This window comes from Dermacentor variabilis, chromosome 5 (genome assembly GCF_050947875.1).
Source record: "Dermacentor variabilis isolate Ectoservices chromosome 5, ASM5094787v1, whole genome shotgun sequence".
Classification (NCBI taxonomy): Eukaryota; Metazoa; Arthropoda; class Arachnida; order Ixodida; family Ixodidae; genus Dermacentor; species Dermacentor variabilis.
The window spans coordinates 176,484,887-176,497,086 of NC_134572.1; the positions used below are offsets into that span (position 1 = coordinate 176,484,887).

A 12,200-nucleotide genomic window follows, 5' to 3' on the forward strand; every position below is an offset into this window, starting at 1 on the left:
CTACAATGTCGTCTTTTTTGCAGAGCACCAAACTAGTCACTCTTTAGGTTGCATAGTTTCACAAATGAAAATGACCATCATCATTGCACCACACCAGTGATTGCTTTCCTCTAGTCTTCGTTCCAAGGGAGTCATTGCAAGAATAACTTTCATGCGTGACACTTTAGGGGTGCTGTGAGATTGTAGAGCCAATTATTCATGTTTTTTGTAACATGTTTCATCACAGCTGGCAAGTACACTCACCTTTCTACAATTATGATTCACCTGTTGTTTAGCATCGCACTATAATTGCTGCCGAGAAATAATGCTTCTAGTCAGTGTCTCATAACACTGACAACGGAACGGACATACCTGGGATAGTCATACTTTCTTGCAAGGTTACGTAAATGTAACTGCAAGTTTTACGTGCAGTGGTGAAAACGAATTGTTTGATGCTGATATTGCAATGTTGTCACATGCTTTGCTACCTGAAGCATGTTGTACTAAAAGGTTTGTGATGTACTTGTCATCATAGAGTGCGATAAAGTTGACCTATCTATTTTTTGCGCTTTTACGTTAATTTACATCTACCCATTTGGACATGATGTGACAAGTGTAATGCTGTCACTACACTCGGCGTTACATTTTGTTTGTGTTTGAATCCACATTCATTACGCTTCACTTGCTTGCCTCGCCTGCGTATTCATGCTTGCACAGAAGTTTTGATACACCTAGCACAAGAGATGGCTAGCAAGCATATTGCCTCGCTCCTACCAATATACACTGAGCGGCCGAATGCATAGGATGCGGCGGTTGCGTTCATTCTGGTGTGTTTTATAAAAATTTTGCGCACCTTTTGCTGATGGGGACCATGAGCACAGAGTGCCAATCATATGTACTGCTTCCATCGAGTCTGTCATGACTATGATGGGTCAAGGGATGTTTCCATTTCATATTTCATGCGATATTTAAAGAAAAGGCAGTACTTTCACGTTGCTACCATGTTTCATGTTGCACTAGGAAAGAAGTACTTTTTGCCAATTTCCCATTACTGTAACCACCAACTATGGCAAAACAAACACATGTTTGGATATGAGTATAAAGTAACCACTGCTGCATCTACAGAAAGTTGCATATCACAGGATGCAAACAACAGATACAAGCTGTTGTAGCGTCGTATTTCTAATGTTACATGAGGAAAGAAGCACTTTGTGATGTGCATACTGCACAAAACAAGGCTAGCTCGGGAGCAGCAGCAAATGCAGTTCTTCGCAGATGAAGGGGCATGAAGCATTGCCTCACGACTGCTTCACGAGTACTACTGTTAATAAGTGGCAGCCTTGGAGATTCGTGCATAGTGAAGAGGGTACTATTGTTTCCGAGTCCACGGCTGTGGCATTCTACTTAAAGGATTCTTTGTGTAAGTGTACTTCGTTTGTGTTTAAATTATCATAATCTGTCGGATGTGTGGATTTGGAACATTGACCATCCGTATGGAGGTGCACTTGTTGTGCATACAAATTTTTAATGTATTTTCCGCTGTACAAACACAGCCCTGTGATAGCCTAAGAGGACTGCAATTTGTATAAATAAATTATATATTATGAAAACTCACCATTCCAGTGTCGTTAAGAAAAGGTTGACAACGGCGCTGCGCTGCTGCCTTCCTCTGAGGAACACGTCGTGCGGTGCCAGCACCTGGATGTCTCTTGGCTCCTCTGGCTCCTCAGCTGGTGGCACTTCCGCACCATAATTCTCCAATGTCCAGTCGCCCGCGTCCAAGGCAATGTTGTCGAGAGCAACGCATGCATAAGTGATTCGCGCTGCTCTATCGGGGCTGTATAGCAGTGTCCGAAAGTGCTGCAAGCAGCGGAACTGGCTTTTCAACACCCCGATACTTCTCTCCACAACATTGCGCATGGATGCGTGCTCCCGGTTGTAGTGGCCTTCAGAGGTGGTGCCGGCATGGCTGCCAGGTACTGGAACAAGCAGCCATGGCTCGAGGGGATATCTTGAGTCTCCTATTACAGAGAGTGACAGCTGAGTGCTCTGCCCTAGTTAGGGGTACGCATTACGAATACTAATCAAGCAGATACTCGCCAGGCTGCAGTTGAGCGGCTAGGCGTGCACGCAGTGGATTATGCTGCCACACCCAAGAGTCGTGGCAGGAACCAGGGAACCGGGAGTCCACAACAAGGATGCGAAGTTCCGTGTTGCACACCTGCAATGGGGAGCAATACAATATAGCGCTGCAGATGTGCTCGAAATCCGTTTTGCCATTCATATGCAGAAAAGAATACATGTACGCTGGTACAAGTAGCAGACTGTTTCAGCCATAGGCGTCCACAGGGTCTTGCAACTGGGGGGGGGAGCAATGCGCCCCCCCTTGTCTGGACGCCTATGGTTCGCACTAAATGATAGCTAAATGAAAACTTGAGGCCCGATATTGCGCAAGAACACCCATACAAGCCGAAGCCAGCCCATGTAATGGATGTAAGTACTTCCGTGTTCAAAATGCTTCCATCGTGTCTTCCCTACAGTGTATCCATTTCTGCTACGACTGCTGCCCATTTAAAACACAATTTTGGAACGGCAGATGGATTATGCACACAAACACATGGCACTCATCACTACTCCCGACATGTCAAACTTCAATGATCTCGTAAACAGTGCCCCGGATGTCCTCTTTTAATCGCTACATTACTAATCATGCCAGCTTGGGCATTAAACTGAACAATTTCAACTATGGGCGAGTAAAAATGGCGATCACAGTTTGAAGTAAAACATTCCAACGGCACTTACGACCATGACGTTTAGGGCGTAATAACCCTTTCTCGACATGAAGCTCGCCGTGTCGGCCAGGCTGAGTCCGTCTGGCTTCATGATGGCGATCAACGTGCCATCGACGCACGCTAGCACGCCTGGAATGGCGCCGCGTCGCGCAAACGCCGCATTAGCCTCATCCTTGGCAGACGGTGCGAAAGGAAAGTCCACCAACTTTCTCCGGCGAGACACGGAAATGATTGCCTCCGTCACCTCGTGAATGGTGCTGCTCACGGCCGACTGTGCCATGCCTACGTGTTCCTCGCGACCAACGCTTCTCTGGAAGCCGAAGAATCGCAGCGCGCACAACACCTTCCTTTCTGTGGAAAGGCCACTGGCTCGCTGGCATCCAATGATAGGGTCAAGCTCGTCGCACAAGCTACGCACTGTTCATTTGGACAGGCGAAAATACTGCCGGAACTGTTCTTCCGTCAACTCTTCAAATGCATCATCTACATCGGGTCGCCGTCTCAGCGCGACTGAAGCAGCAGCACAGGCGACACGAAAAGGCACGGCAGAGAAAAACGCCATGTTCTCCAAATGTTGGGAGCGCGGAATCGGATTGAACCAGGTACGAAAGATACTAACTGTCCCAAGCACTTACGTTCTAATCCAATCCAAGGCGTCTGGTATCCGTTCTAATTCGTTCTATCGCTACTGACGGACTCTCCGTCCGTTCCGGGGCGTTCGACCGTTAGCAGAAGACACGGAATGATTACGAGCAGCAAGAAGTCACGGCTCACGTGACAATTGACGTCATGGCAATCGTCGCGGTTCAAATTGACCAATCGTGTGCGGCACGACGGAATGGACCGCCTCCGTTCTATTTTGGAGCGCGTACAAGATCGCACCCCTAACTTTTATTGGATGAACGTGTGCCCACAAAGGGGGCTACACTTATAGCACAACTACAGCGGCGAACACTGTCGGCGATCGTCGAAAATCTGATCAGCGGGTCAAGCGCGTCGGCTTTTATACAGCAGTCATCGAACGTTCCAGACTAATCGTTGGGACCAGCTTGCCTTCCACAAAATTCTATACCATTCGCGTCACACAATGAAATCTGATAACACAAGGTTCGGCGACAACAGACAGCCGGATAAAAGCATCGATAACTTTCCAGAAACTTCGGATACATGCAGGTGCGCCCCGCGCTGTGCGATAACATTTATTAGGCGGCGAAACGTGGTCGCCTGATAAAGATAAGTACACGTGTCAATGCCCTCCCTCTTAAGAAGCATCGACGCGATGCTGCGTACAAACGAAACTAATAAAGAAAAACACCCGTAGCAAAGAAAACAACAAAAGGAAGTGCGTCTGCGTCCGTAAAAGGGTTTCAGACGCACCGCGTGGACCACTTCAGATCGTGCGCGGTGCCACTGCGAATGTGATATTCCGTCTGGCACGACCTCGTAGTCCAGTGCGCCAATACGTCGAATGACCTTGTAGGGTCCGAAACAGCGGCGCAATAGTTTCTCACTCAGTCCTCGCCGGCGTATCGGGGTCCAAACACGGTCGCCGGCTGGTACTCGACGAAGCGTCGTCGGAGGCTGTAGTGTCGGCTGTCGGTCCTCTGTAGGTTCTTGATCCGTAGGCGGGCGAGCTGTCGGGCTTCTTCGGCGCGCTGGAGATAGCTAGCGCCGTCAACATTCTCTTCGTCAGTGACGTGGGGCAGCATGGCGTCAAGCGTCGTCGTCGCGTTCCTGCCGTAAACCTGCTTAAACGGCGTGATCTGCGTTGTTTCTTGCACCGCCGTGTTGTAAACGAAGGTTACATACGGCAGGACTGCGTCCCACACCTTGTGCTCGACGTCGACGTACATTGCTAGCATGTCGGCGAGGGTCTTGTTCAGGCGCTCCGTGAGACCATCCGTCTGCGGATGGTAGGCAGTTATCCTCCTATGGCTTGTCTGGCAGTACTGCAGAATGGCTTGGATGAGCTCTGCTGTAAAAGCCGTTCCTCTGCCGGTGATGGCGACTTCTTGGGCACCAGTCGCAGCAGGATGTTCTCGACGAAAAAATTCGCCACTTCGGCTGCGCTGCCTTTTGGTAGAGCTTTAGGGCGCGATCTTGTACGCGTTCCAAAATAGAACGGAGGCGGTCCGTTCCATCAAGCCGCACACAATTGGTCAATTTGAACCGCGACGAATGCCATGACGTCAATTGTCACGTGAGCCGTGACGTCTTGCTGCGCATAATCATTCCGTGTCGTCTGCTAACGGACGAATGCCACGGAACGGACGGAGAGTCCGTCCGGAGCGATAGAAGGGATTAGAACGGCTACCAGACGGCTTGGATTGGATTAGAACGTAAGTACTTGGGACAGTTAGCATCTTTCGTATCCGGTTCAATCCGATTCCGCGCTCCCAACAGTTGGAGAACATGGCGTTTTTCTCTGCCGTGCCTTTTCGTGTCGCCTGTGCGGCTGGTGCAGTCGCGCAGAGACGACGACCCGAGGTAGATGATGCATTTGAAGAGTTGACGGAAGAAGAGTTCCTGCAGTATTTTCGTCTGTCCAAACGAACAGTGCGTAGCTTGTGCGACGAGCTTGACCCTATCATTGGATGCCAGCGAGCCAGTGGCCTTTCCACAGAAAGGAAAGTGTTGTGCGCGCTGCGATTCTTCGGCACCGGAAGCTTCCAGAGGAGCGTTGGTCGCGAGGAACACGTAGGCATGGCACAGTCGGCCGTGAGCAGCACCATTCACGAGGTGACGGAGGCCATCATTTCCGTGTCTGCCCGGCGAAAGTTGGTGGACTTTCCATTGACACCGGCTGCCAAGGATGAGGCAAAGGCGGCGTTTGCGCGACGCGGCGCCATTCCAGGCGTGCTAGCGTGCGTCGATGGCACATTGATGGCAATTATGAAGCCAGAGGGACTCAGCCCGGCTGACACGGCGAGCTTCATGTCGAGGAAGGGTTATTACGCCCTAAACGTCATGGTCGTAAGTACCGTTGGAATGTTTTACTTCAAACTGTGGTTGCCATTTTTACTCGCCCATAGTTGCAATTGTTCGGTTTAATGCCCAAGCTGGCATAACAAGTAATGTAACGATTAAAAGAGGACATGCGGGGAACTGTTTACGAGCTCGTTGAAATGTGACATGTCGGGAGTAATGATGAGTGCCATGTGTTGTGGATAATCAGTCTGCCGTTCTAAAATTGTGTTTTAAATGGGCAGCAGTCGTAGCAGAAATGGATACACTGTAGGGAAGACACGATGGAAGCATTTTGAACACGGAAGTACTTACAATACAAGTACTTACAATACAATACAATACTTACAAGTACTTACTTACAATGGGCTGGCTTCGTCTCGTATGGAGGTTCTTGCGCAATATCGGGCCTCGAGTTTTCATTTAGCTATCAGTTAGTGCGAACCATAGCCGTCCACATAAGGGGGGGTGGCGCATTGCCACCTCCCCCCCAATTGCAAGACCCTGTGCACGCCTATGGCTGAAACAGTCTGCTACTTGTACCAGCGTACGTGTATTCTTTTGTGCATATGAATGGCAAAACGGATTTCGAGCATATCTGCAGCGCTATTTTGTATTGCTCCCCATTGCAGGTTTGCAACGCGGAACTTCGCATTCTTGTTGTGGACCCCCGGTTCCCTGGTTCGTGCCACGACTCCTGGGTGTGGCAGCGTAACCCACTGCGTGCACGCCTAGCCGCACAACTGCAGCCTGGCGAGTATCTGCTTGGTTAGTATTCGTAATGCGTACCCCTAACTAGGGCAGAGCACTCAACTGTCACGTTCTGCAATAGGAGACTCAGGATATCCTCTCGAGCCATGGCTGCTTGTTCCAGTACCTGGCAGCCATGCCGGCACCAGCTCTGAAGGCCACTACAACCAGGAGCACGCATCCATGCGCAATGTTGTGGAGAGATGTATCGGGGTGTTGAAAAGCAAGTTCCGCTGCTTGCAGCGCTTTCGGACACTGCTGTACAGCCCCGATAGAGCAGCGCGAATCATTTATGCATGCGTTGCTCTCCATAACATTGCCTTGGACGCGGGCGACTGGACATTGGACGATTATGGTGGGGAAGTGCCACCAGCTGAGGAGCCAGAGGAGCCAGGAGACATCCAGGTGCTGGCACCACAAGACGTGTTCCTCAGAGGAAGGCAGCAGCGCAGCGCAGTTGTCAACCTTTTCTGAAGGACACAGGAATGGTGAGTTTTCATAATACATAATTTATTTATACAAAGTGCAGTGCCCTTAGGCTATCACAGGGGTGTGTTTGTACAGCGGAAAATACATTTAAAAATTTGTATACACGACAAGTGCACCTCCATACGAATGGTCAGTGTTCCCAATCCACACATCCGACAGATGATAATTTAAACACAAACGAAGTACACTTCGTTTCGCCAAAGACTTGAAAAATTATAGACCGATCAGCTTACTGTCCGTTGCCTACAAAGTATTTACTAAGGTAATTGCAAATAAAATCAGGAACACCTTAGACTTCCGTCAACCAAAGGACCAGGCAGGATTCTGTAAAGGCTACTCAACAATAGACCATATTCACACTATCAATCAGGTGATAGAAAAATGTGCGGAATATAACCAACCTTTATATATAGCTTTCATTGATTACGAGAAAGCGTTTGATTCAGTCGAAACCTCAGCAGTCATGGAGGCATTGCGGAATCAGGGTGTAGACGAGCCGTATGTCAAAATACTGAAAGATATCTATAGCGGCTCCACAGCCACCGTAGTCCTCCATAAAGAAAGCAACAAAATCCCAACAAAGAAGGGCGTCAGGCAGGGAGATATGATCTCTCCAATGCTATTCACAGCATGTTTACAGGAGGTATTCAGAGACCTGGATTGGGAAGAATTGGGGATAAGAGTTAATGGAGAATACCTTAGTAACTTGCGATTCGATGATGATATTGCCTTGCTTAGTAACTCAGGGGAGCAGCTGCAACGCATGCTCACTGACCTGGAGAGGCAAAGCAGAAAGGTGGATCTAAAAATTAATCTGCAGAAAACTAAAGTAATGTTTAACAGTGTCGGAAGAGAACAGCAGTTGACGATAGGTAGTGAGGCACTGGAAGTGGTAAGGGACTACAGGTAGTGACTGCAGATCCAGATCACGAGACTGAAATAATCAGAAGAATTTGGGGCGCGTTTGGCAGGCATTCTCAGATCATGAACAGCAGGTTGCCATTATCCCTCAAGCAAAAAGTGTAAAAGAGCTGTGTCTTACCGGTACTCACGTACGGGGCAGAAACCTGGAGGCTTACGGAAAGGGTTCTACTTAAATTGAGGACGACGCAACGAGCTATGGAAAGAAGAATGATAGGTGTAATGTTAAGGGATAATAAAAGAGCTGATTGGGTGAGGGAACAACCACGAGTTAATGATATCTTAGTTTAAATCAAGAAAAAGAAATGGGCATGGGCAGGACACGTAATAAGGAGGGAAGATAACCGATGGTCATTAAGAGTTACGGAATGGATTCCAAGGGAAGGGAAGCGTAGCAGGGGGTGGTAGAAAGTTAGGTGGGCGGATGAGATTAAGAAGTTTGCAGGGACTACATGACCAGGGTAGTTGGAGAAGTATGGGAGAGGCTTTGCCCTGCAGTGGGCGTAACCAGGATGATGATGATGAAGTACACTTATACAAAGAATCCTTTAAATAGAATGCCACAGCCGTGGAAACAATTGTACCGTCGTCACTATGCAAGAGTCTCCAAGGCTGCCACTTATTGACAGTAGTACTCGCGAAGCAGTCGTAAGGCAATGCTTCATGCCCATTCATCTGTGAAGAACTGCATTCGCTGCTGCTCCCAAGCTAGCATTGTCTTATGCAATATGCACATCACAAAGTACTTCTTTCCTAGTGGAACATGAAACGCGGTAGCAACGTGAAAGTGCAGCCTTTTCTTTAAATATCACATGAAATATGAAATAAAAACATCCCTTGACCCATCATAGTCATGACAGACTTGATGGAAGCAATGCATATGATTGGCACTCTGTACTCATGGTCACCATCAGCAAAAGGTGCGAAAAATGTTCATAAAGCACATCAGAATGAACGCAACCGCCGCATCCTGTGCATTTTGACGCTCAGTGTACGTTGGTAGGAGTGAGGCAATATGCTTGCTAGCCATCTCTTGTGCTAGGTGTATCAAAACTTCTGTGCAAGCATGAATACGCAGGTGAGGCAAGCAAGTAACGCGTAATGAATGCGGATTCAAACACAAACAAAATGTAACGCCGAGTGTAGTGACAGCATTATACTCGTCACATCATGTCCAAATGGGTAGATGTAAATTAACGTAAAAGCGCAAAAAATAGTTAGGTCAACTTTATCACACTCTATGATGACAAGTACATCACAAACCTTGTAGTACAACATGCTTCAGGTAGCAAAGCATGTGACAACATCAGCATCCCACAATTCGTTTTCACCACGGCATGTAAAACTTGCAATTACATTTACGTGACCTTGCAAGAAGGTATGTCCATTCCCTTGTCAGTGTTATGAGTCACTGACTAGAAGCATTCATTTCTCGGCAGCAATTGTAGTGCAATGCTAAACAGGTGAATCATAATTGTAAAAAGGTGAGTGCACTTGCCAGCTGTGATGAAACATGTTACATAAAACATGGATAATTGGCTCTACAATCTCACAGCACCCAGAAAGTGTCATGCTTGAAAGTTATTATTGCAATGACTCCCTTGGAACGAAGACCAGAGGAAACCAATCACTGGTGTGGTGCAATGATGATGGTCATTTTCATTTGTGAAACTATGCAACTTAAAGAGTGACTAGTTTGGTGCTCTGAAAAAAAGACATTGTAGTCGTTGCACCTTAGCCTCACTGTGCCGAAATGAAAATATCACAGTGCAAACACTATGCGGTAACGCTTCATAATGAGTGCAGTAAGCTACAACACAGTGAAGCAATATAAATATCGCAGTACAAAACCCATACACAGAAATCGACAACTATTTGTAACGATTCCAGTGTGAATGACTAGGCGCCTTCGAAATGTGTAAATAAAGAAAGCACGCTGGCATTGCAGCTGGATAAGCATAAATAGAAAGAGGCAAATACAACAGAACAAAAATGGGTGCGCGCATTGCACCTCTCAACCAAAAAATCCTCTATTACTCAAAGGAAACTCAAACAACAGAACAAAAATGGGTGCGCGCATTGCACCTCTCAACCAAAAAATCCTCTATTACTCAAAGGAAACTCAAACAACAGAACAAAAATGGGTGCGCGCATTGCACCTCTCAACCAAAAAATCCTCCTCTATTACTCAAAGGAAACTCAAACAACAGAACAAAAATGGGTGCGCGCATTGCACCTCTCAACCAAAAACAATAAATAAACAAAACAAACTGAACTGGTGAAACAAATGAATAAAATTATAAGTTAATTTCTTGCTTGCTGCAGGTGCTCAGCTATGTCCTGCGCTATGGCGCGCACCTGCTCCAGGATCCCCTCCTGGGCTGCTGCCGTCCGCTCTGCCGCGACAGCGAGGCGGGTTGTGGAGGCCTCGAGGCGGGTTGTGGAGGCCTCGATTCTGCGCAGCACCTGGAATGAATAATCATGGTGGAACTGTTCGCATCAGTTGCTGATTACTCGCAACCAGCTCACGGCTGCAAGCTGCTGTTGTGAAGAATTGCAACGTGCACAACGATTCCCTCTCTGCTGAAGAGCCACTGGCCTGATGGCATCCTTTGGCAGTGTCAAGCGTCGCGTACAAGCTATGCCCTCTTCGTTTGGATAGACAAAGACCTGCTGGAACTACTCTTCCGTCATCTACTCTAATGCATCTCTCACCACCAAACAGCCCTTTTCAGGGCTAACCAACTTTTCGTCCGGCGGCTGATCGTTGGCAAGACACGTTACCGAGCCCTCTATACAACGCATATTTCTTGTTTACATCCCAAGCTGATTTGTTTTTCAGATTCATGATTTACTTATAACAAAGCATAAAGAATATTTATGTCCTTCATGTAAAATGACACCAAAGGGCCTACGAACCTGCAGCACCTCATCGCCCTGTTCCAGGCTGCGGGCGCACTGCGACGACATCGTCGTCAAGGTATCCACCCGTCGCGGTCGCTGTCGACGTGGTGGCCGAACAGGGTGCTGCAACACTGAAAGCATACAGCATTTTCTACAGTTGCACTGCATTTTATGGTACGAATAAAAGTGGCTATGGCCATGTTATGGCTTATTGGGCTAGTTCAGTAAAATACAAGAGCTCATTTTATTTAACAGCTTGAGAATCAATAACTTACCAGGTGCAGCGGCCACCCTTTCGGCAGGCGCCGCGCCGCGCGGTGGATCCTCTGCCGCTGTAGAGTAAACACATTAATGTTTACGAACTGCACACACACTTGGCGATAATTAAAACACTCATTCTTCTGATGCTTACGTGTGCTCACGCCCGCAGCCTCGTCTTGGACGACGACTTCCATCGCGTAGGTGGGGACGTCAGCCTGCTGGAAAATGTCATAAGCGTGGCTATTCGTTACAATGCCTATGTTACAAGTTTTCGTACTAATTTGCGAAAATATTGTGCAATTATTCAGTGCTTAATGATCCCATGTGTTACCGTCCTCGTGCACTTCCGCGAAGGCATTTTAATTCTGTGTTAATCACTTAACCCCCCCATTTCCCGAAAACGCAGCCAACTGAGATTCTAGTTGATTAACCTACCTGCTTTTCCATTCTCTCCTACGCTATTTTCCTGTTCACCAACGGTGTCGCGTTCTGCTAAAGGTAGCACTTACAGATAATGGCAAACTCTAAACCGGCACCATTCAGGAACCCATGATATTACGGCGGCAGTGTGCTTACCTCTTGGTAGGGGAGGTCGGTCACGCCGTGGAGGCGGACCGTCCCGGTGAGCTCCAGGACTCGGCCATGAAAGCCATGTAGCCGCCCCCCTCCTGTGCTTCTGAAAATACACGCCAATGTCGAAGGACAAATCGCCCAGGCCATTGGACGGTCACTCACCTTTGTTCTTGGGCAAGTGCGGCAGCGTTGCGGCGGGCCTCGAACACCTGCTTCCGCCACCACTGTTGCCACTGCTCCGTGGTTTTCACGACGGGGCCTTGTGTGTTGAGCTGGTCGGCTAGCTGCTGCCACAGCCGTCGGCGGTCGCCAGCAGTGAAGCGCGGCCCCAGCTCGCTGGATCTTATAGCCAGCTGGGGATGCGCTTCCATGAAGGCGACCGCCGTCTCCTTCTGAGCCTCCGACACGCGCGGCCCCTTCGCCGGTGCTTGTAGGTTAAGCGCCATGGCTTCAACTGAACGACTGAACCAACCGCTTCAAAATTCGCGCCGTGTGCGTGAAACGGGGTGGTAGCTAGCGCCATCACTAAACGTTTCGCAAAACTGCGACACCACCTAGCGCCATTTG

At 48.4% G+C, this 12,200-nt stretch overlaps 1 protein-coding gene across 1 annotated transcript; it reads right to left on the bottom strand.

The window, feature by feature from the left end:
• Window positions 1–10,571: 10,571 nt before the first annotated feature.
• Window positions 10,572–11,831, bottom strand: LOC142583358 (uncharacterized). Its single transcript, XM_075693786.1, has 4 exons — window positions 11,637–11,831; window positions 11,212–11,278; window positions 11,075–11,131; window positions 10,572–10,930 (listed from the first exon to the last, which is right to left on the bottom strand). The coding sequence occupies exons 1-4, from the start codon at window positions 11,778–11,780 to the stop codon at window positions 10,740–10,742; spliced, it is 459 nt and encodes a 152-aa protein (XP_075549901.1). The 5' UTR covers window positions 11,781–11,831; the 3' UTR covers window positions 10,572–10,739.
• Between the last annotated feature and the right edge of the window lie 369 nt (window positions 11,832–12,200).

Coding starts and splice junctions, on each gene's coding strand:
- LOC142583358 (XM_075693786.1), bottom strand. CDS start 11,780: ATGGCCTGGGCGATTTGTCCTTCGACATTGGCGTGTATTTTCAGAAGC. Junction 11,279..11,636: donor CCGACCTCCCCTACCAAGAG/GTAAGCACACTG, acceptor GACATTTTCCAG/CAGGCTGACGTCCCCACCTA. Junction 11,132..11,211: donor GGCTGCGGGCGTGAGCACAC/GTAAGCATCAGA, acceptor TTTACTCTACAG/CGGCAGAGGATCCACCGCGC.